At 42.2% G+C, this 25,372-nt stretch overlaps 1 protein-coding gene across 1 annotated transcript; it reads left to right on the top strand.

The window, feature by feature from the left end:
* igfbp3 (insulin-like growth factor binding protein 3) lies at positions 1-25,372 on the top strand. The gene is made up of 4 exons (XM_033622778.2): positions 1-576; positions 4,173-4,423; positions 7,652-7,771; positions 21,713-25,372. Exons 1-4 carry the CDS (start codon positions 213-215, stop codon positions 21,836-21,838), a joined length of 861 nt encoding a protein of 286 aa, XP_033478669.1. The 5' UTR covers positions 1-212; the 3' UTR covers positions 21,839-25,372.

Genomic DNA, 25,372 nt, shown 5'->3' with positions numbered 1-25,372 from the left:
CGGTCCCTCGTATCGGGGCTCTCCGTTTACATTATTCATACGGAGGAGGGTGTGACTTGTTGGCTCTTTTTTCCGCCTGTATAAAACGAGAAGTTCGCGTAAAACAAAATACAGATGGAGAAGGCTAGCCGGCTCGCTGTGTCACAGAGAGTCCCCTTAAGCCTACGTGACAACTCACATACGGTCCCTTTGTGACTAGCTTAATCGGCAGAATGCCCGGTCTCTGCGTGCTTTGTCTCGCCGCCGCGCTGGCTGCGTTCACCCGGCTCGCCGGCACCGTGGGGCCGGTGGTCCGATGCGAGCCGTGCGATGCCGGGGCGCTCCTGCAGTGCAAGCCGCTGCCGAAGGACTGTGCGGAGCGGGTGAGGGAGCCCGGCTGCGGCTGCTGCATGACGTGCGCCCTCGGCGAGGGACTGGCGTGTGGAGTTTATACGGCGCGCTGTGGCTCCGGTTTGACCTGCCAGCACCAGCCGGGGGAGAGTCGACCCCTGCAAGCTCTTCTGGAGGGACGGGGAGTGTGCTCCAGGGCCGCGTCCAAAAAGCTCAACAGCATTCTCATACCGCCGCAAAAACAAGGTAAGAAGCAGGGGGTTATTTGCGCTTTCAATGATTTGGAGCCAATGTTGTTGCTTTTTTGTGCATGTGTTATGTAGAGGTTTTGACAGACGCTCACCCCATGAGGTGTTGCTCTGTGCTGACCGGGGAGTTCCCTGCTCATGGAAAAAACGATGAAGTGCGTTGTATTGGAAGTGGATGAGATAAAGATGCTGTAAAGACTGATCTACTGGAGATAAAAGGCACGGCAAGTAAAATGCGCAAAATGTAGTCTGTGGGCTGTTATGCAGCCTGCCAAAATGTAAAAGATAATTTCTAGCCGTGGGGTTTTAGAGTAGAAGCTTGACATTGCACAGTGATATGCGCGCCTGTGTTTAACAAATCCCATAGGCTCCTGAAAGTTTGAGTAGATAACACCAGCTATGGGTTGGAGGTTTACGCAGCAATTAATCGTTGCTTTCCCACCAGGCGGCCACTTCTTTTTCCATGTGCGCACAGATTTGGACCATCATGGGTAAAATGCAAAATAAAATTTAAGGAATTAAAAGATTGTCGTTTTGGGGTTTGCACATTGTTTGTTTTAAGAAAATCACAACACGGTTCCTTCTCTCTTTCTCACTAACACACACACACTCCCACAAGCGCGCGCGCGCGCGCACACACACACACACACACACAGCCTGGCTCCCTCAAACCAATAGTTAAGGAATGCCACATACATACTGTAAGTATACAGTATTTAGCTGAGGCTGAGCGCAGACCATGTCCTTGTCTTCTGTAATGTCCTTATTTTCCTTCAAGTAAAGCTCATGGATTTTTGTACACAGCATGAAAATATGTGCTGCTGCTGCCCAGGATGTGGACCAAAACATCTCGGGTGTGTGGCAAAGGGGGTGGGGGGTCGTATCTCTGAGTTCCCTACAAGCAACCAACACTCAAGCACAGACATCATTATCAATGAGCCAAAACTAGAGGATATCACCTTATTGCATGCTAGTGCCTCTGCTAATAATGGGAGACCTCATATTATCTGACTGTATGGTGTTTTGTGTGAATGGATGCACGCTGCTCACACTGACAAAATGGCACACATGCCACCTACATGTGAATACACACTGGTGTGTGTTTAGGCACTGCTGACGTCAGGCCTCCAGGAGCCTCTGTGTGTGTTTTCTTCTTCCTGGTTATTTGGTTTGGCCACAGTAATGTGTGGTGTGCAAGCACTCAGCATACACATTGTCACACACACACACACACACACACACACACACACACAGTAGCCTATGACTTTCTAACTTCCTGTCACTTAGCCTATATATGGCTCTCTTAATTTCCTCTCCTTTTCTCTGTCTCTGTGTCATTTTGTATCAGCTTATCTTTATTTATTTGCAGATTTAAGACAAAACTGATATTGTATCCAATGTGAGAGCAAAGAGATCCATGTTATACCACTTCTTAACCTTGTAAAGCAGAATGCAGTAGATAACAGCAGTGAGAGAGGTATCAATGTATCAGTGCTTGCTTATTTCCAGTATCTTCACTGGAGAAAAAAATGTGTGAAAAGATCCCAAGCGCCCCTGTTGGAGAGAGTATGTACATGCAGCCCAGTGGTTTCCACCACCATCACTCCCCAGCTCCAGAGCAGCCTCTCCTCCCAGACATTAACAAGCTCTCCTCACCGCAGTTTGTGCTGTTTACCCCTGTGCCATTATACAAACAAATTGCGTAATGTGTTTATCTAAAACGCCCCAGACTTCCTAGAAAGGTTATATAAAAGTTTATATTGACAATAAAAATTAATGCTTGCAGGAATCTTAAAAAGGGCTCCATATTTTTGTCCTTGGTTATGGACATTTATGGACATTCATGGACATTTTTGCAGAGATCAGAAAACACACATGGAGGTCGTATCAGGTTAAAGAGCATCTGTTGGTTTCTGACGTTGTCTTGTTCCAGTTGATGCTGCTGGTGACATCCATGTTGTTATTCTAAGTTCTGGAGAGCCTGAGAGACTGTGGAGCCCCACCACGTCACTAATTGATCAGGTGGTCACGGAGAAAGGGTGGGCTGCCAGCCTGCCTGCCCACACGAGCTACACCCCTACATGCCCGTCCGCCACCCTCACCGCAGCTCTCGAACACAAAATCTGCTTTGAGTTAACGGTTTAAAACTGTGTTTGGGTGTGTGTGAGCCGCTGCATGTGTGTTCCCATCGTCCCTCTGCCTCTTCAGGACGTCTCCAAGCTCAGTTAGCTTCTCCGACTGTGGCCTTGTGGTGGTGTGGCCGACCGGGTGGCACATGGCGGGTAGTTTGGTCCTTTCCTATATTAGGGAGTGTTTGGAGCCCCCTCCTCTCTTCCTCTCAGTCAGATGGTCCCCACTCTGTCTTTAACGATTTGACAGAAATCTTTGCCAGCACCACACGCTAATATATATTGGCTCCCTCATCTCCCACTTTACCTCTTATTGCCCTAACCTCCTCCTCTTTTAGCCCCAATACCCTATTCCTCCACCCTAAACATATAAACACATACACAACATTTTCTTCTATACAGCGTCCTTAAAAAGTCTTGTTTACACTTAGTTCCTCTCTGTGACTATCTCTTGGTCTGCATGCTGTGGAAATTTTTGGATATGAAATCGTCATGTTTCTGTTTATTACTTGGCTTCAGCTCTGTCTCCAAACAGCCCACAAGGCAATGAGCTAACTTTATTTTGTCTCTTTTAAACGGGCCTCACTTAGACAGTCGAGAACTCTGTTGGATTAAGAGAAGCAGGCACTGCTGGCATTGCAATGTCTTCTCAGTATAGTAAACTAATCCACATTGAGAAAAATAAAAAAATAAAAACAGAACAAAAAAAGAGGAAAATAAGAAAATATAAACAGAGGGCAGGGTCTCACTGACACACACTTCTAATGGGTCATCAGTGATGAGTGAGAGGGATTGTGTTATTTTTGTTTGTTTGTTTTTTAAGGATCATCCGGCATAGTATACATTTAAGGCCCTTTCAAACCCATTTTAGCATTTGTGAAACCTTTATTTTATCTATGAAAACAAAAAAGGATGATATAATTTATGTTTCTGCATCAAGACCACATAAGACCAAGTCTAACTTAAAAACCACTAAACTTACACTTCTCAAACCTGGACTTGATAACAATTAGACTCCAGAGACTGTGTAAAACACAGTTTCACATTTGTAAAACCTTTATTCTTTTTGGGAAAAAAGGTGATTCCTCTGTGTTTCCTACATTCACATCACATAAGACAGAAACACGTATAAAAGCAGTCTCTGGATCTAGGCTATTCCAGTTTTGACAAGTGTAATTATAGTAGTTTTTATCTAGACCTGGTTTTACAGTCTTAATGTATATAAATGGAAAAATAGCCCCATTTTTTCCAAAGAAATAAAATAAACGTTTCACAAATCTAGGAGTGGGTTTCAAAAGGCCTTTCCTTTCATCTTTTATTCTTTAAATGTGATATATAACATGTTTTCACGACTGCAAGTGGTGCAAAAACGGATAATCAACCACTAAATTTCAGCTACAAATCAGATGCTATTTTAACAGTCCTTCTTCATTTGAAAACTGATGACTTACTTTTACCCCTCCAGAGAACGCTGGAAATCAGGTAGAAGACGGCTTTGCCAATGTGACTGTGGCGATGACAGTGTTGCCTGGCGTGGCAACCGTGAAGGGTGGGCACAGTCGGGGGTCAATGGACACCAGGCCTCCACTGCACAACAAGCTGATCCAGAAAGATCAGAACAGGAAGACTCAGAGCTACAAGGTGGAATCAGTGTCAGGAGGAGCCAATATGGACATGCACAACTTCTCCCTGGAGAACAAGAGGGAGACCGAGTATGTAAGTCACATCCAGAGGCAATGAGATTTCTGTAAAAATGTTACAATGTTACTACATTAATTGGAAAAAAACTGTGTTAGTGGTTAGTGGCAGAGGTTTAGAAAGACAGTGAACCCCCATGACTGTAGCTACATTTAAGCTAATGTTACCTCCGGTACGTTTCCTCTAATAGTAACATTTCTGTTTAACGTTTAACGTTACATTTTCTATGGTCCCTTACAAATAATAATAAATGACTTGCTTTCTATAAAAAAAATATACTGTTATGCAGGCTGGCAACCACGTTTTTAATGCCATGAACCAACCAAATGAAGAAGAGAGTATGTCTTGGGTGAAAACTTTTAGCTTGCTTTCTTTTTTGTTTGCTAGCTAGCTAACTAACTATCTGACTAGCTCCTTTGCACTTTGTTAATAATATTTCTAAGATATCTTATTGACAATAGATACAACTGTACATTTGAGCTTTATTTTGTTGGCCTTTTGAAAACAGAAATCATAACCATTAGGCCTACTACACACAAAAGAAAAAAGAATACTGGCATTAAGCAGCTAAAATCGTTAGCTTAGGTTAGCATTAGGGGTTTTTTTTGCTAGCTAACTACTTAGCGCTCTATCTACATTGCATTTTGAGCATAGTATTTAGCTTTGGACAAAGTAAAATTTAAAGTTAATAAAGCTGGTCACTTGAAAACTAAAAATATAGAAAATAACATACCCAAGGAGAAGAAGAGAGTCATCAACCTTTTTCACAGCAGGCATTTGCAATGTCATTGTCGAACAAGCACAGTGTATTTTAATAACATTATGCAGAGCTGCATTCCATTTAGTGCAGGCCCTGGTGTTGTGCATGCTGACTCATTGGAATAACTTCCTGGGACACTTAGCGGAACTGAGCCATCATTAATGATATCAATTTCACCTGTGCTTTTCCTACTATGACAAGTCAGGTCTGTAAAAAAGGTCTATTTGGAGGCTAAAAGTAGACAGTTTTTTAAATTTGCTGGCTATTTAACGCTAGCTCTCTGGCCACCTTGTATCTTGTCCACAATATTTATCTTTTGACAAATTCAAATGTTAAACTTTAGTTGAATTTGTCAATACCTAGTTCAGTGAAAAATCGAGTCTGTCAATGAGGTGTTTGCCTTGTTGTTTGCTAATTAGTGAGTTCACTTGCTGTCAGAACTCACCAAATTTGGACAAAGTCAGCAAGCCAGCTAACTAACTAGTTAGCTTGCTTGTTAGCTAGTTTGCTCGTTGGCTAACTTGTACTTTGTATACAGTTTAGGCTTTGGACAAGTTCTAGTTTGTTACCTGAAGTTTTGGCAGCCACTTTCAAAATTGTTAGCTGTTTAGAGTGACACTTACCCGGTGCAGCCTTGTGTCTTTGTGTCTTGTCAGGATACAGAGAAACCACTACAGACCTTTTATACAGCAGATGTTTTGACTTGTCATGGTAGGAAAAGCACAGGTGAAATTGTTAAAATTACCAATGACTCAGTTCCATTTAGTGTCCCAGTAAGCTATTCTCATGAGCTAACATGGACAACACCAGGGTTTCCCCTAAGTGGAATGCAGTTCTCATTAACATTATTGAATACACCTGTGCTTTTCCTACTATGACATGTCACCTGCTTTAAAAAGTGTCTGTTGTTTTTGAACTGACTGTGTGACCTTGTTTGGATTCCAATTAACAAGATTAAACTGTCTTCATGAACCTCTGCTATGGAAGTTGAACATGTTGCTAGTGTTGTCTTATTTCAAACACCTACTTAAAGGTACCCAGTGGTGATTTAATTGTAAAGACACCTTGTTCACAATTTGTCATCTCAAAACAATTGTATGGTGCCCATATGAACCATTGAAACAAGCATATTTAGTACGTTATCTGTCTTATAAAACATTTTCAAAGCTTTTTAACAGCAGTTTGGCCAATATCTTTATCAGTAGCCATGTTTCCATCAGACTGTTGAGATGTGCATCTAGAAGTATCGCATCAGAAAATTCTGATGGAAAGGCCAAAATTCTAATTAAAATCCCCTGATTCACACAAACTAAAATACGCTCGCTTTAGCCGAGTTTTGATTAATTAGAAAAAATGTTCATTCGCAAAACGGGGGATGGAAACAGTTATGTTCGAATTAAGTCTGATGTAGCGCACCTCTCTCCATGGTGATATCCACACTCCGGGTTGTGAAGGCGGTAAAGCATTTACAAGCTGGTTGCCAACCGCCAGAAACGTAGAAGAAGAAGAAGAATGCGAGACTTGTTTTGTTTCCGGTTCTGCGGAAAACTTTAGTTTTCACCAAAGTCCGTACATTTAATGGAAACACACAGGATTCGTATTTCTTTTAATGCGCATTTCCCCAATGATTCAAATCACTTTTGGATGGAAGCATACTACTGCCTACTTTATTATTCCTTTTCTCCCCTCTAATTACCACCAACCTCTGTTGATTGGCAGCATCACCATTTGCAATGGAAAGACAGCAGTCTGCAACTTTTCATTTGACGCCTCAATATTCAAAAGCTAATGGTAAAGAAATGACAGGAAGTTTGGGGAGAGAGATGGGGAATAAAGGTCTCTGGCTGGTGTTGCAGTTCATGGTCAGTGCCTTAATTATAAATCCACAGGAGTGAATCAGTCTTCAGGTTTTTTTTTTAGGTCAGTCCAATACTCCACCAACTCACTGATTAGCACTCCAGTAAAGTGAATGCTCAATGGGGAAATCACCTGCTGAGGCAATTTATTGAAATTAAACCCTACAGACTGCTGCCTCTCTTTGGCACAAGGATGCATTTGGCAAGAATGCATATTGCTGTCAACCTGTGGTAGGTGGTATGCATGTGCAGCCTCATGCACGTGCAGGAGAAACACAAGATACAAACAGTTGGGTAATCTCTCAACACAACATTACTCTGCAGAGCACTTTGTGGTCAAACACACCATAGGGTACCTGCACTTTGTGGTCAAACACACCATAGGGTACCTTCAAGTTGTCTTCTATCATGTAAACAACATAATTTTGGTTGTATGCTATCAAACATTTTGTAAAAGAATGTACCAATTTTTCCAGAAAGTTGATGTCTCATTTTGGGACTTAACTTTTGTGATGTTGACCATGAACTTCTATAACTGCATGAATACTCCTTATGTTTTTCATGTTTGTGATTGTGTAAGGATGCGTGTGTAATACTGGCGTCGCTGGGGTGTGTTTGCCGTGTTGCTAGGGGCCATGTCGGCGGGAGATGGAGAGCATCCTGAGCAGTCTTAAAATCAGCAACGTGCTCAACCCGAGAGGCTTCCGCATACCCAACTGTGACAGAAAGGGCTTCTACAAGAAAAAACAGGTGAATGGCTCTCCCTGCTGTTTCATCTCTCTTTTTCTCTCACACACTTAAACACCCACACACCTGCGGACATGCAGATAGACCCACCGCATGCCTGAACACTTCCAAAGAATCCTCACCGACTCATCCCACCCACCCACACATGCACAATCCCCCTTTTTTTGCAGCTTGGGTTGCCTTGACAGCCACATCAACACTATATTATCAGAATGGCTAATAACTATGTATTACTCCGGTAAATGCACTGCAGCCGTCTGACTCATGCCTCACAGGAAATGAAGTCGGTCAGGTGTGTTTGTGGGTGTGTGGTGTGGGAGAATGTGGGGGGTAGGGATGTAAGAATGTGGTCTGGGAGTGTGTGTGGCACGGTAGATGTGGCGGCAGGGGAGTGTATGTATGGCGCTTGTTTGATGGCGGTAGTTTTGGTGAGGGTGTGTAGGTGTGGGGTGCTGTTGGTGAGGTAAAAAAAACAAACAGGCTGTCACTGGTTTAGTTTTTCTTGTCCGTGGTACAGCAAACTCAGGCCACCCATGGCCTGCTCATTTGTAAGAGGGGGAAAAAAATGAGGAAACTAAATTTCATTTGGAGTAGTTTGGTTGGTGATAAACTGACCTTAGGAGAGGACGGGTGAGGTGGGGAAGCTGGGTGATGGATGGTAGGTGTTGTGGGACACTGCTGAGACATACGGCATATCAAATAAATATCACCATCCCATTTCCTGAGGTTGTGCGCCTTATCGAAGGAATTCCACGGACCTAGAGCCTGTTCTGAGAAACGCATGAGTCACCAAACCCCCCCCCCCCCCCCCCCCCCCCCCAGACAAGCACCATGAGTCAGAGACCAACCCGAGCCATAACACACACACACACACACACATACAGAATAAAATCATCCTCTCAGATTCTTACCTCAGTCTTTCCCCAAAGTGCGGTTTTCATTGTTACTGTTATTAAAATCAGACTCTTCCTTGTTCTTTTCCTGGATTTCATCAACAAATACCAACCAGGGAAGTGTCAGTTCTGGTCTAAGTGTGTGTGTGTGTGTGTGTGTGGGTGTGTGTGTGTGTGTGTGTGTGTGTAAATGTGTGTAAATGTGTGTGTGTGTGTGTGTGTGTGTAAATGTGTGTGTAAATGTGTGTGTGTGTGTGTGTGTGTGTGTGTGTAAATTTGTGTGTGTGTGTGTGTGTGCAGCAGTATGCCAGCCCTTGTTGCCCTTTTCTCAGAGGGCCGGTGGGGTGCAGGGTGTTGTGTTAAATCCATCGGAGGGGATGTGCCTTCACGGTGTGTTGCAGAGATTTATGACCGGAAACACAGCGAAGAGGAGACCGTGTGAACCGTCTAGGGTGACAATACTGTGAAAAGAAGGGAGCAAGGGGGGGAAGAGGTGGGAGGGAGGGGTGAGGGGGTGGATGGGTGAAGGACTAAGCAGAGGAAAAAGGGGCATAACCATGCACATGATACACAAGCTGTCTTAGCATCTTGAAGAAATGCCCCACCTGAAATCTTCTAATATCAAATTCTCAGGAACTGTTGAAATGTGGCTGGTAGTTTCATCTTCCAGGTGGACCTTTTCTTCCAGATGCTTACAGGAATTAAACTGGAACTAACACAGCTTTTCAACCAAGTACTTCCAGGAATGAAGGATCAGTAGGAAGTAAAATAAGAAAGATATTTAAATCCCTTTGGTTCAATTTAGTTTAGTTTTTTTGTCTGTTTTTTAGGAGAGGATATAGTATACAAAAACAATATGAAAACTATCAAGTGCAAGTATCATAGTGTTTTTAGCGGATGCTAGTGTGTAACAGCCTTCCCTCGAAGGCTTTCATAGAAAATAGAGATTAGAACAGTGAGGTAAAGAAAGGTAAAATGATTACATGAAAATACCATAAAGCACACATTAAAAACAGTGCATTTAAAACTAGAAATAAAACCTGTGTTGCAGAATTAACCAGAATTTGGTGGCTTTCTTAAAAGTAATGACCCTGGCAACAATTTTCAAATGATCAGGTAGCGAGTTTCAGGACTTTGTGCCTTTCACAGAAAAGGCTGTCTTGAGCAAAAGGTGTTTTGCAGAATAGAACCTTACAGTGCCACATGGAATTGCTCAGTAGATAACAGGTAACAGTTTTCACACACAAAGATGCAATAACATAGAGATATTGTGTGAGACATGCAGAGGTGGAAAACCTTTGGTCGTTTTTAGGGTACCTTTAGGAAATCAGACAATCAGATACCATTGGTTTAGTCACATCCCTATACCAGTTGGTGATATTAGCAACAGCCACTTCTTGCTTTTACTTTGTATGAATACATTCCAGATGCTGAAGCAGATTTGAGGCTTGTGTTTGATCAGGGAGACCAGTGCGGAATATTAAGTTCTGCAGACTATGCAACGATAGTTACAGGCCCACTAGAAAATACTTTGGCAGTAGGGACAAAGCCTGGAAACAGGTTTTTCTGGTTGAAAAGCAGAAAAAGTTTCTGAGTTCCTAGAAAGATCTCTTGGTTCCTGGAAAAGTCTCTACTATTCAAAAGAACAGAAACTGTGGCCAGTTTAGATTCATGTCAGTTACAATGGATTCCAGTGATGATAGGTTTTCACAGCTGAAGAAAAGGATCAAAATGACCATAGGAACTTTTGAAACCTCTCATGCAACACTGTCCCCTCAACATGCTATGCTCAGTATGTTGCAAACATATCATGTTCTGCCAAAATGTGGCTGTACACACACTGCTGTCATTTGTAGCTCAAGCACATTTGGCACTTGAAGACAACAGCAGATGATGATGCCCTGATGAAGGCCAGTGAGCATGGCCGAAACATGTTGGTGATTTTAATAAAGGCCTTTTAACTTTTGCACCAGAGAAGAGTTGCCTTGGATTTTGTTTTTTTTTCAACACATTTGGCACTTGTTACAATGTAGGCTACATGGGTCATTAAGCTGCTAACTGTGCACGCTTTTATACAGCCATGCTTTGGGGAAAAATGACTTTTTGAGCATATTGAGCTAACAGATGGATTGTGGAGAAGTGGATGAAGGCTGGGGTTTGAAAGAACTAGTTCGTACTATGTGTCGTCTGACCACATCTGAAGTGATAAGGGTTTTTTAGCTGATCTATGATTTTGCGTAGTGGACATGATTGTTGGTTTTGGAAAGTTATGGAATTGCCTGATGCTAGTCTCCCGAGAACAATGGATTATATCAAAGAAGTGTACGTGGCCACCTTGACATCACCCATTGGTTTGTGAACCAAAGTTTTGAAGCCTCGAGTTTGGCATTTTGGCATTTTAGGACATTGCCATGGTAGCAACTTGTCAATCGCAAGATAGCCACGCCCAAACATACTCTGCTTTACTGTCTGTTTTACTCTAAATGGGACCATAATTTACATATTTAACATGTTGTACTGGAGATGATTTGAAACTAGCAACTGAGACCATAAACGCATATGGAAAATGTTCACTGAGGTAATAAATCAAGTGAGAAGTTGGGTCATTTTCTCATTGACTTTTATATGATCAAACTTGTTTTTGCATCCAGTGGAGTTGCCCCCTGCTGGCCAATAGAAAGAATGTAGGTTTAAGGCACTTGGGCATTGACTTCACTTTTCAGAACCAGAGATAACCCATTGCTCAGAATACTTGTCACGATTGGAATCCATTAGAATCGGCAAAAATCCTGACTTTGAACCAAAAATGTTTTAAGACTGCAGTCTAAAGAGAGTGATTAGGGGTAGAATATTGTTTTAAGGGTCAACTATCACGAGGAAAAAGTCACAAGCATGTATGTGTTTTTTTTCAGAGTAGATGTTGCTGGTAATATGAGTGCACTAGCACTGTCGGAGAAGGTTGAGCCATGTTAGCCCTACCTCGGCTACAGAGAAACCTATTTTTAGCAGCAGTTATATGAATTGGCCCAGTATCCCAGTTCAGGCCATGCATGCCCAACACTGACCCACTCACTGCACCCCATCAAAGTCTAACTCACTTTCCGCCTCTCTCTCTCTCACTGTCACTCTCAGGCTCTCTCTCTCTTATTCATCATTTCACCCACCCATCATTACCCCCATTGTGCCCTGCCTACAGTCATCCACCCATCTTTTGTTCTGCCTGCCCGCTCCATCATTCTGTCCATCCTGCCCTTCCGCCCACCTGGCTTTTCCTTCCTTGTTTGGCCAGGAATCACCCCGCAGAGGGTTGTGAATGGGACGACAGTGTCTGCGTCTCTCTGTGTACTCTTTCAGAGTTTAGTGTGTGTGTTGAGAGGAAGAGGAGGAGGAGGAAGAGGCAGTGGGTTAAGGATGTGAGCCAGGTGCCTGCGTACCCTTATCCCTCCTCCCTCACTGGGTCCTGACAGTGCCAGGCCCATAAGGACTGACTTATTGAGCGTGACTCAGAAGGATCTGTGGAAACGTACACACTGACCACAATGGCTTTATAATAACTGGTCAACCTTCGGGGACCCAGACAGCTATTTTAACTCTGTCTCTCTCCCTCATTCTGTTCCCTCTCTGGATTTCTAATCCACATTGCCTTCCTTCTCACTTGGGGATATAAACTCTTTTTTTTTTTTTTTTTAAGTATTGCTGTTGCATAATATGTAGAGTATTTTTTCAGCGCTAGTGCCAATTTAGTACCTAAGTTTTGGAATTGATAACAAAATTATATGTTGTCAATACCTTATTTAAAAAACAGGTTTTCTATAAAAAACATTTTTTAATTGAGCAAACTGCAATGCATCTCTGTATAATCTCAACACAAACAACTGTGCAAGGACTTAAAAAAGAAAAATCATGATTTAGATCAGGAAATATCTTATCAACAAAGAATTAGTTCTTGCCAAGCATTTAGTTTCAACTTTTGATACTGATTCAATACTTGATTTTACAGACATATTTTAGTGTATATCCAAACAGTATAGATACTCCATCATGAAGTATTTACGGCTTCAGCTAATAATCAGCCATTATTGATTAACCTGTTGTTTATTTCTTACAGTCATTTGACCCCAGATTATACTTCCGCGCCAGTGTGGCTGCAAGGATTCATGTACTGTCTTAATCTGATGATGTCCACAAGGGTTTGCGCTATAGCCGACATGACAACTGTGTGAACATGTCAGTGTCAGAGGTAGCAGTTACCAAATATTTTCCATCGCTGACTGATTTTTTGAACAATGACGAAAAAATCTGAAGGCAGTCCATCATTTTAGTAGATCTACCATATCTTTAAGTAATTCACACCCCTGTCCAGTTGGTGGCATGTGCATATTAATTAGCTATTGTCCAGTCTTGTCTTTTATCTCATGTACATGACCTCATTGTCTAGCTGGCTTTAGTTAAAGAGATTACCTAGGGTTGCCTCTTTGCTTTAGCCATTGCATTGATAGGCCATATCGCTACATACTGTTGCAAAATATCACGGCAGCTAAGTGTCTTAAGTTTCTTTATAAAGCCCAATAATTGTAATGGCATTGATAAATGAGGTGAAAAAGTGGGATTGATCAGTTCAGCTTTTGCCTGGATAGCACGAGTTAACACAGTAAGCTAACAGCGGCTAACATCCGACAAAGAGCTGTCAAATGATAAAGTCTGTGGTCCCAACAAACTCACACTGACACCAAAAAGGCTCGACTCTGTCTCAAGCTGGGTAATAACCGTTAGGTAATGTTAGCTGTGTGTTGCTTACAGTTAACCCTGTCACTGTGTGCATGTGGCCAGGCTCTCACAAATTGTCCCTATCGCAGAGCTCACACACCTGGAGCAGTCTTATGATAAATCGCTGTTGAAAAAATAATCTAAAAAAGGCATTGTTGCAGTGGAGGATGAAGGGCAAGCAGGTAACACCGATAACATTTATCAGCCAGTGGCAGCTAAAATTAAAATTACAGGTAAAGATTAAGACAGAATTTTATACAACTCTGTCTATAAAAATGACAGACAAAGAGAAAGTCTAATGCAACCTCTGGTGCATGTATGCAAACACCCAGTGTAATATAAAAAGACACATATTTGACTATGTATTTGAGCCTCTATAATCTCTACAATGTCACAAAAATGCTCTTAACAAGTTAGTGGATACCAAATTCATGTCTTCAAATTGTTTTATGGTTTTTTGTCCTTTTTGTTGATAAGCCTAAAGGGTATTCCACTTAAAGTAATACAAAATTGAGCAAAGCAACTTATATTAAATTATTTTCAACATGCTAACATTTGGAAACTGGTAGTTACGTTTTTAGTTAATAAATTGCTAGGTGGTAATCAGATTTGCCATAGATACATTTTACTGTTAATAGATAATTGACTAAATATGTCATAAAGTCTCTCTTTCCAACATCTTTCACCACATTCACTGCCTACATTGATTCTTTAGGCCCCTAATTTAAAGTTTGTGTGGCTTCATTCTTCTAAAACAAACACAAATTATTTTGGAGTTGAATTCACTGGGACTCTCATTAAACTATTTTTTTTAGAAAAAGCAATATCCTGCAGCTACTCCCAATACACTTACAAACACACACAGATGGCACCCTCTCTACACAAATACATATACGTGCGCCCCTATACACACACACATTACATTTTATGAGCTTGTGTTTATCCTGTGGTCCGACCAGGCTCTTTTTAATGTCCGTGAAGCCCAGCGGTGCTGCTATTAGCTATAAAGACCGGCATCACAAGAGCACGCATTCATACGTACAACACACACGCATACACACCCCATAAAGGTAGCATTATGAATGTGCGGGGTGGGTGAAATGGGCTTTTTTAGTGAAGGCCATGTGGATCACGCAGAGCCAGTGTTAGGGCTGTGAGGCTGGGAATATGGGGCACAAGGTCTGAGCTGACCCCAGGAGCTGAGGTTCAGGCTCTGTGGTTCACCGTGCTAGGATTAGTGAACACCTCTCCACAAATTTCTGTTTTTAGTATCAACTACTCACCTAACTGTGCTTTAAGGGTGCTCTGAAAGGTTTGTAGCTTGTTTTTCATGGAGGACACCAACTTAAGTCAGCTTGGATTTAAGATGGACGCAACAGGAAAAATATGTCTTAGGTTTAGATATCCTCCTACATCTCTTGGTCAGTTTAAAAGACCCTTAAAAGATCAAAAATGTATGATTGTGTGTTTCTGTGAAATTTTAAAGAAGAGTACAAATGGCCTAAATATTGTCCTGAAATATTTTATACTCTCTTGTTTTAAACACTTCGACAGATTGGGCTTTGCTTCCAAACATTTAAATTTTCACCTGAATGCCTAAAAGTTACCTTGTGAAAGAAAATCAGCAGTGACATTTTTTTAGTGTGACAGTCCCTGCAAAATGACCCATTTCACTATCAGTATTTGATCCATTTAGTCCAATAACATTTTGAGAGTCTAGAAAAGCTGCATGATTAAATCATTTTATCCCCATTCAAGTTAGTGGACTGCTTACGTGGAAGTTAGCTGTTTGGCCAGTGGAAGTTAGCCACTCAGCCACACTCGACTGCCAAATATCTCTACTTACTGCACTTCCTATGTGGGCCCCACAATAAGGAAGCTCCAGGTAATTTCATACTGTGGAAATTGAGCTGGCATCATGTGCCACTGAGCAACTTTGATAGGAATGAATTCAGGCCCACCCCCAATGCTGCATCCAGGTCTCTTTATACATCCATGGCACTGCACAGGACTCCCTGCAAAGGGGCGTGTCTGATAATGTGACGTCCCTATGGCCCTGGGGACATTTGCAAGTGTAACAAGCATACGTCAAGCTTAACGCAGTTAGCCATATAAATATGTCATTTGAGATTATGTCAAGCTAGTGACAAATGAAAGTTGTGTATTTAGCCATATTCTGACATTTTCCCCCAAATATGCCAAGTATGGTTGAAAACACAGCTTACGTCTGTAACTAGCATGGTTAGCAGTTCAGCATAGTTTCAAGTGCTAGCTGCTAGCAACAAACAGACTCTGGATATATAGCCATATTTTGGTGCAACCATGAATGTTTTGGACACAGTGAAGAGACAAATATGCAGAGGGGAAGTGGAATATGCTGCATTGATGGTTTAAAATGTTTCTACTGTTGCTGTTATCCTTTTTTTCCCCTGTGAAATTGGATTATTGTAGGAATCCATTGTAGTCATTATGAATCAAAGCAAGCTACAAACTTATCCGAGCCACCTAACAAGTCCACAGGTGGTGAGAGAAGTCAAATTTTTGGTGGATTATTCCTTTTAGCTACCAGGATTAGTTTGTAAAAGAAAACCAATGCAAAAAAATTATTTTTTCAACAAAGACTTGTGTAAAACACTGAAATCTATCTGTCTTAGGTGGCTGTAAAGTGACATCCAGTCCTCAGCAGGCATTTGGCTGTCTATGACATTCTCCTAGAGTGTGTGTGTGTGTGTGTGTGTGTGTGTGTGTGTGTGTGTGTGTGCGCGCGCGTGCATGTGGACATGCGTTTGTGTGTGTGATTGAAGCAGTAAAGAAAGGATTGCTTGAGATGACTGCTAATAGTTCACAGATGAAAGAGGGACTGAGCGGAAATTCAAAGGTAGCCAAGCAACAGGGGAATGCACACATGCACATTTTGCTCTTCCTCTCCCTTCCGCCTCTCCTTTGGCTTTTCAACTCTCTCCCCCCCCCCACACACACACACATACACACCAGGCACATACTGGACTCCATCATCATTAACCAGAGCAGAGGAACACAATGTTAAGCTCCTCTCCGCAGTCTCGTCCACTGGGTCAGGGCTAAAATAGAAGCTGGCCGCAGACTCAGACGATGGCACCGTGAGGGGGAATGGAGGGAGGAGAGGAGAGAGAGAGAGACAGAAAACAGAGTAAGACAGAGGAGGAGGAGGAGGAGGAGGAGGAAGAGGTAGGTAGGAGGAAAACCAAAAAGAATCCCTCGATGATGTTAGTGTGTGAGCATGGGGCGTGCTGGGCTGCGTACTTGCCCCAGACTGTTGCGGTAGTTGTTGGCGAGGTATTTTAATAGGCCTCTGTCTCTATAAAGCTGCCTTTGATCATGCACTCAGGCTGCACGTGGATGTTGACTATGCCGGAAACAGACACCTGGTCACACTCTAAAGCCTGTCTGTCTGTCTGCCTCTGTGTTGCTGCGCAGCCGTTGCTGCAGTTTGTAAGTATTAGGAGAGTTTTGTCTTGGCTCTGCATACCTCAGTGTTGCAATTTAATTGAGAAAAAATGACTGGGATTAAAGTGCTGATTTTCAGATTTACTTTGAACGTGTTTACATTCACATTTTATAAGCTGTGTAGAAATCATAGTCTTTTTAACGTAAAAGGTACTATGAATCCTACACTGTTCACCCAAGATGTACAGGTTGTAATTAATTAGAAGCGTTTACCGTGACAACGACGAGGTTTTTGTCTGCCAAACCCCATTCTTGTGCTGCATTTTGCAGGAGGTCTGCAATGTTTGCTCCGGTGTGACTTTCATGTACTGCCTTAGTTTGGTAAACGTGAGACAGCAGTTGCAAGTCCTCTGTTAGATAATGTGCCGTTATAGTCACATATGAATCCACTGATCTTGAAGTCCAGGCGTCACAAGTTTCCTCAAAGACTCCTCAACTTTATGCTTCACTTCTATGTAGAGCTTTGGAACAGCTGTGTCAGTGAAATAATGTTGCGATGGAGTCACGTACCTGGGTTCTAGTGTTTTTAGCATGTAACAAAAGCCTTTGTTTTAAAGAGCACTGTATGGACACAGATCTCTGCACATGAAGTAGGTGATGACTGTGTTATTTTCTTCGCTCTCTCAGAGTTTGATGGTAGTTTTAGTTTCAAGCTAAGTGTGTCCAGTGTTGGTTGATTTTCAACGGAGTAGGTTTAGTGTTAGCTTGACAGCGTTAGCTTGACGCTATCTATGGATAGTGGTGTTGGAGGTGAGAATGCGTGTTTGTAATATTCCCAGAGTATTTTATTCTCATATGACACTGCTTGCAAATTGCATGTGTCATAAGTCCTCCTTTGCTTTCATGTTAAAAAAAAAAACAAAATAAGTCCAGATGTTTGATTCAAATGCTGACAGTGCATTTCTGATTTCTTCCATCTTTGTTTTGATGAACTTCCTACCAAATGCAGCTGACCTCACCAGAAAAAAACACATCAGTACCATCTAGTGGACTGTAAAAGCAATTGCTTTTATTATTGTAGTATCTCAAGTTGTATCTAAATGTGTATTTGCAAAAATTAAGAATGTATATAATAAAAGATCGATACTTAGAATCTGTGTATCGATACAATATCGCTGTGCAAAATATTGCGATACTAAACTAGCATTGCACATGAACACACCGCAAAGACTACAGCTGACGGCTAACCACCACATACGCTCTGTGCCTGCGTGAGAGGAAGTAACTCTCCACACCATCAGACAGTGGTAATCTGTAATTGTAATTAACGCAGGAAAACTGGAAGAACATCTTGACACTAGCTAGCCAGTTAGCACACTAACAACAGAATGCAATGTTGAAAGAACAGAGCAAATTTACCTGGCGCCAGTGAAGAATAACACAAACCATCACAAATGTTTCTGCTAAAGAGCTCAGTGCTAAAAGAAAAATAATCTTACCAGATGCTCACCGATGGCTGACCATCAGCTTGGTGTGTCAGGGCCTTTAGAGATGTTACCTTGGAAATGTCAAGCTAGCTGTTTAGTCTTTATGCTAAGCTAGGTTAGTAGTCTCCATGTGACTTAACGTACAGACATCAGAGTCATATGAATCTTGTGTAACTGAAAGAAAGTAAAAACCAAAAGAAAAAGATGTTGATTGTAAATAGAAGATGCATCAATCTCAAATGTTGGAGATTGATGCATCACGCCCAACCATTCACCCAGACTTACTCCCGTAAATGCCAGAACACACGATAGTGTCGATATGAATCACTGTCCTACTTCCCAGCGAGGCTCCTCCTTTCAACGGGGGGAGTTTTCTTGAGCATGACACTGAATCATATTGCTCCCAATTTAAGTAAACGACAAAATAAAAATAATGCACTGTAGACAAAAGCTTGCAAATTAATGTAATGTAAAGAGAGCCAACATTATTTGCTCAACCACAACAGGTTAGGCAAATAATAATGTAAATACAGGTTGCATTATAATAAAGTCGTTTGTTAACGACTGACAGTCTTGACATGGATGTCAACATGACCAGATACCCTAAATAGGACCATACATGCCAGTGGTGTACAGGTTTTAGATCCTTACCTGAAAATCATATTTGCATTAAATTTTTGCTCATTTTCAAATGCATAATGTACACCTTGATTTTTGATATTTTTTTCTTACCATCCCTGGCAGCCAGTGGTTCCCCTTCATTTCTGTAGGATATGAAAATTAAGTATTTGCATAAAACTTGCTTGAACTGTTCTATTAAACAATCAAGTCAGTGTTAGTCCCTGTGCACACCTGGCAATAACATGTGTCTTGGGAGATGCAATCACAAGTGGACAATGCATTTCCCATGACTTGTCTGCTGGAAATTAAAAGAAGAAGAAGAAATCATATCAATACAGACTGGGGCTATTTCTTGGTGTGTTCCAGTCAAACCAAATCGCCCGCGATGTTTTTTTCAGCCCATATGGAAATAAGACAGTATGTTTTGTGTGTACTCCATCAATGAGATTCCACTGTTTTTGTTTCTTGTCACACTTTGATGCCATTGGCATGCAAATGAGTACATACGCTGCTAAAGGATGTGGCCGTATGTGGCCCAGACCCCTTTCGAATGTAGTCTGAGCGGTAAGATCTCAATGGGTCCTCTATGGCCCTGTTTATACCTGGTATTAACATGCATTTTGAGTGATGTTATGTGAACAATGGTAAATGCTTTGATCACTCAAACCACTTGCCGATTTGGTCTGGGACACATTTGACATCTTATCTTATGTGGTTTAAATGCTAATGCCTGGTAATGTGTACCCTGACAAGGACTACATCATCAGTGCAGGATGTGGTAGATGTTTTGGTGACAGTGTGCCAATGCTCTATAACTTGACCATTTTATTTTTGTATTTGTTGCATGACCGTCCATCATTTTGCCCTATGGAAGGAGATTAAAATCTGCCAACAGTGATATCTCCAGCTGTACCAACACAACCACTTATGTGACTAACAAGCATGCTAGTGAAAATGTGGAAGTAATGACTGTGCCCTGGGCCCTTTGACCTTCTAGCATGAGTGACATAGGGAGTTACAAAATCTGAACACAAGCTGTCAACTGGAGACGCATGATAGAAACAGGATTACTGAAATGCATGTTAATACAATGTGTAAACAGGCTCAGTGTGTCCTTGCATTCACACCTTTTCTTACAGCTGTTCACCTGTGATCAGATCACCCAAGACACATGTCAATGCCAGATGTGAACAGGGCCTTAGATTGTCATTGAAAGGTCTGCACTGAATAACAATAAGGTAACAGAAAAAATTAATGTGAACTTGATGTTCAGTTTTATGGACTGTAGAAATCTGGCACGTTTAAAGAGTCTGCTTATTCATTTTCATATTGTACATGAATAATGGCAACCAATGGCTGAAAAAGTACTTACAAATTTCCAAAGTCATTCGCTGGTTTGTAGTAAATGGGCTAAAGTAATGCCAAACCTCTAGTTTGGTTCTATCATGTTCAAATTTAAACCTCTGAGCCATTATTTCAATGGAGAGAGCCAAATATAGTATAGGCTGTATATGTATTCATGGACTGCATGACCTCCACTTTCAGACTGCACCGCTAGAGAGACAGACAGGCGTGTCTCGGCCCTGGCTAGTCACCTCGCCGCTCTGTCACTACTCGGGGGGAGGTGATGGGTAGGAGGAGTATTCTGAGCCAGAGTTTAGCCTGGCCTGACTGATTATGTCGTTTCATGTGTACCCCAAATGGAGCTCATAAAGTTGCCACTCTACAAAGGCCGGCCCCCTGTGGGACATCTGATAGTACTCTGTGTGTGTGTGTGTGTGTGTGTGTGTGTGTGTGTGTGTGTGTGTAAACAGGTGGGGGATATGTGTACCTACAGTAGATACAACTCTTGTTTGTGCGCCTACATGTTTGCTGTTGTGTGTTTACGTGCGCACATGCATGTGCGCTTGTGCACGCGCAGGCCATAATCAGCTCCAGATGATTTTGAGTGTCTGCCAGTTTCCCAGAATAGCAGCGCTGGTTTCCTTGCAGCCCTCCAACTGGCCTTGGCAAATATTTTAGCAACTCCATGTTTACCTTCACACTCCTTCACTCTCACTCACTCAGTGCGTCCCTCATTCCCTGCCCCTGTCCATCGAAAATAATCTGCTTTTTCATCCTTCACCCCCACTGGTCAGGAGCGCATAAGCCTGATAAATAAACAGCTCATAGATGGGACAAACTCTACACCATGCTGGCTGCACGTGGATGCCTGAGCGAGGCTCTCCCACTCTGATCGTAACACATTTATTATCATCTTTCGCGAGGCGAGCAGCTGCATCATCTGCAGTGTTTATCTCTGATCATTTCTGCACATAAGAACTGGGAGGCAGCTCCAGACAGCAGGGCATTCCTCTCCATGATCGATGAGATGTTCTGCTGAGGCATGACTTGGCCTCCTGACAAGCATCCAAAATCTAAAAGCCAACAGAGAGAGATAGAGTCTTATTATAATATACACATACATCTTGAAGATGGTGTTGATAAAGCTGTGTCAGGGTAATTCCTCACCTTGGAAACCCTAATCTGTTTTCACAATGTGTCTCAAAGTGATAAGTCCTCTGCTGCCTTCCATTCTTCTCTTCCTGCAGTCTGTAAACTAAAGATGGAAGTCAGAGCTAGTTGTCCATGTCCTGCTGGTGCCACCTGTCTGTGTTCCTGTGGAAGGCTGCACATGTTAATCTTTGCATAGTGTTTAGTGAAAGATAACAAGCATCACACTAATTCTTTTTCCCAACCTCTTTTTGCAGTGCCGTCCATCCAAAGGCAGGAGGCGGGGGTACTGCTGGTGCGTGGACAAATACGGGCAACCTCTGCCCGGCTACGACGGCAGGGAGCGGGGCGAGACACAGTGCTACAACCTGGAGAGCAAATGAGAAAATGGAGAAACAACGAGTGGATGGAGAGAGGAAGACGGAATAAGAGGGGGGGCGGGGGGAGAAGACAGAGAGAGAAAGCCTACTTTGCTCTTGCATGTAGTTTTATGTAAACATTTGAACGGGCTCTGGACCTTTGATTTCAGGTCCCATTTCTGTCAGAGAGTTAGGATGAGAACAAGGGGGAGGGGAGGGGAAAGGGGTGGAGCACAGCCTCAGCGACCGGCCAAGCCTCCTGTCCATCACAGCTATCTGTCCTGTGCTTAGGGAACCTTTATCCTTTCTTAAAAAAAAAAACAATTAAGCTGAAAGCTGAGAGAATGGGACGAAAGAGAGAATCCTACCATCTGCACTATTCTTTTAGAGAGAGAGGAAGGAGGGACTTTTCCACTCACTTTAAAGAGGACTCATTTGTGACTGTGACCCGAAAAACCGCACCACCACCGTTTCTATTGTGTGTGTCTGTCTGTGAGTGTGTAGCTGCGAGTCTGTGTGTGTATCTTAATGTGTGAGCACCTGCATAACATACGTGTGCACACCTGCATGTCTGTGCAGGACTCCGTGCGAGTGAGCGCTTTCCGAAAAGTGTTTATTTGTGTAAATACTGTATGTCACGAAGCTCAGTTTAGCGATGTCAGACTGCCCGTCCCCAGCCCCTGCTCAATTAAAAATGCAGAAAAGAAAAAAAAAACACTCTCTGGCTCAGGGTCCATTTTGAAGTGAAGGATTATGGGATGGCAGGTCTTTGACTTTTATCCAGCACCAAGGGCCCCTTCTTGCTGCCTCTGGGTTGCTCCTCGCTCCTGCTATTGGGAAGGAAATGGAGGCAAACCATGCAGTCTCAGTGCCTTAAAACAGTACTTTCCATGCCTCCCCTCCCCTTCACCCCCTGTAGTCCTCAATTAAAGGAGTACTTCACTGAAAATCGACCTTTTGAGTATGAGATACTCATCTCCCGCGGCTTTGAAATATGGCTCTGAAAAATGTGCTTACACCTTTGTGGTGAACAGCAGCTGTATTTAACTTGGATTAACAACAGCTACAGAAGATCTGAAGGGTGATATTGCAAAAACAGCATGAAATCATCTAAAGAAACTTCTGAAACCACTCCTCCAGCATATAATCCACTCCCTGCAGACATTCTGAGCCAAGAGGTAGGGAGACTGTGAAATGGAAATTGTGTATTTAGCTATATTCTGGAGAAACTATATGTGTTTTGAACAGATCAACATTGGAGATTAAGATGCAAAATGTGCCAAAATATTAGTTGGGCTTCTGTTCATAGCATCTGTTACCACATCTTCCATGTCAACCAAATGACAGACGTTACTCATTTGTTTGTGCAAACCTATTAGAAAAACAATCACTTGAACATACGTCAGCTTCATAAAAACGACCTAAAATGACAGAAACCATTATAATTTTTATTTGACCACTACTTGGATTTTTGTTTTTTGGCCTGTGTATTTAGCCATATTTTGAAAACAATATGAATGTATGGACCACACCAGTACAGACAGACAGGGGAAAGGTGGCTTATGCTTCTGCAGTGGTTTGAGAAGTTTCCATGGACATTTTAATACTTTTGTGTGACTCTGGACAGCTGTCATTCTGAGTGAAAAAAAGCAGTTCCAACCTTTTCTGAGCCTTTTTTAAACTGACAGGGGGCAAGTATTTTAAACTCAAAGGATAGATTCCTGGTGGAGTATCATTATGAGGTGCTCACATGCCACCCTGGTGTCTTAGGGATTAGTTTAGTCTATTGTCTCCTTCCCACCACCTACTGTTTCTGTCCACATCCATGTCCCTGTCCCACTGTAACTCTAACCTGCTCTCCTGTGTCCTCATCCCTGTCCTTGTCCGTCATGCAGTGCTAAGGTCTTCCAATCCTACTTGTCTTCACCCTGTCTGAATCTTTGTCTTTGTCTGTGTGCCTGATCCCGTCCCCGTCTACAACCTCACTAACCCAAGCTGTCAGTTCCCACCCAAGCACCCTGCCCCATCTCCGGTCCTCTTACTGTCAGTGGTGCAACCTGGTGTAGGCTTGTTTGAACGGGGCGAGCCCGGTGTGACCGCCCGCCCGCCCTGCCGCAGGTGCCAGCTGCCCCTATGCTTCAAGCACAAGCACTTAAAGCACTTTAGCTGCGCCGCTACTCGTCAATGCATGCAGTTAAAGACAATTGGACCTATCTGGATCTGCATACCTTTCCTCAGAGGTAATGTCAGATGAAACAGTGTGATACTGTATGAAAACAATAATAACCCAGGGAGGAGGGAAAAGAAAAACAGAAAGAACGAAAAAAAAAAACGAAGCTACACCAGGACTTCTGACAGCAAACTTAGCAAACACCCCTCAGAAATTTTCCATTCAATGCAAATATTTTCTTTTTTGTTGTTGTTGTTTTTGTTTCTTTGAAAAATGCTTGTATGATCGTATGCCAACAAATCTCCACAAGGTGGACACAGCACCAAATATGCATTCACACAAGTGGTAGGGGGTCTGAGGGAGGAGGCGGGGTCCTCCCCGAGGAGCTTCCTGTCCGATGCTCTCCCACATCCTGTGTAAAGACTTGAAAAGTGGAGAGAGTGCCGACAAAGAATGCTTGCCCAGTAGCTTGGTAGCATGAAATCGGCTGTACACTTCCTTTAATAGAGAGCAGCAACTTACAACCAACCTGTTGGTGCTATATCCCATCTATTCAAAGACTTGATGTACGGGGAGGAACATACATACAAATATGTTTAAGCTATTCCCTCCCTATTATTTGTAAGTGTGTCTTTTTATATATTATTATTATTATTATTATTATTATTATTATTATTATTATTATTATTTCCTGGCCAGCTATGTGTCTGACTAGACATCATGTACAGTACTTAAAACTAAAAATTATTTATCTAAGAAAGAATTATAAGCTGATCCAAACTAGGTTTTCTTATGAACAGTTCAGTGACTCACCGATTGCACAGCAAAGTCTATTTGATTCAGTGTATTTTGGGGAATATAATCACTAATGAATGTTTTATTTTTTAATGAACCTTTTCCTTCTGTTGCACAGCAGGGTCATTTGTAAGCTCTGTGCCCAGCAGGCGAGTTTCAGCCTTGGGCCAAAAGATCTGTGTCAGTCAGGCACTCAGGTCTCTGGTCATCTTAGTTTACTGCTTCTTAATGCCAGTGAACCTCTCACCTCTCAGTAAGTCACTTCTCTCCATGCACACCCAGCCATCCCGCCTCAGTCTGTTAGTGCAGAGCCAGGGTCACACTTCTGTAATGTCACTTTTTACTTTTTATCATTCTTTTTCCCTGCTGGTCACGTTAAGAATCTCTCTGTTCACGGGTAAATGTCTTTTGTTTTTCTTTTCAAGTTTATCCTTCAAAGAGTTTTTTTTTCTTGATTCAAGCTCTTCATGATATAAACTAGAAATCACACAGCTATTATTTTCTCTGAGAAAGGAAATGATTTTGATTCAAAATATTATTTGTATTTAATGTCTGTTTTTTTAAATAAAAAGTGAACACATTTTAAGATACTG

Source organism: Epinephelus lanceolatus, chromosome 6 (assembly GCF_041903045.1).
Source record: "Epinephelus lanceolatus isolate andai-2023 chromosome 6, ASM4190304v1, whole genome shotgun sequence".
NCBI lineage: Eukaryota > Metazoa > Chordata > Actinopteri > Perciformes > Serranidae > Epinephelus > Epinephelus lanceolatus.
This window is presented reverse-complemented; position numbering and strand designations above follow the sequence as displayed.

Coding starts and splice junctions, on each gene's coding strand:
- igfbp3 (XM_033622778.2), top strand. CDS start 213: ATGCCCGGTCTCTGCGTGCTTTGTCTCGCCGCCGCGCTGGCTGCGTTC. Junction 4,424..7,651: donor ACAAGAGGGAGACCGAGTAT/GTAAGTCACATC, acceptor CCGTGTTGCTAG/GGGCCATGTCGGCGGGAGAT. Junction 7,772..21,712: donor GCTTCTACAAGAAAAAACAG/GTGAATGGCTCT, acceptor CTCTTTTTGCAG/TGCCGTCCATCCAAAGGCAG.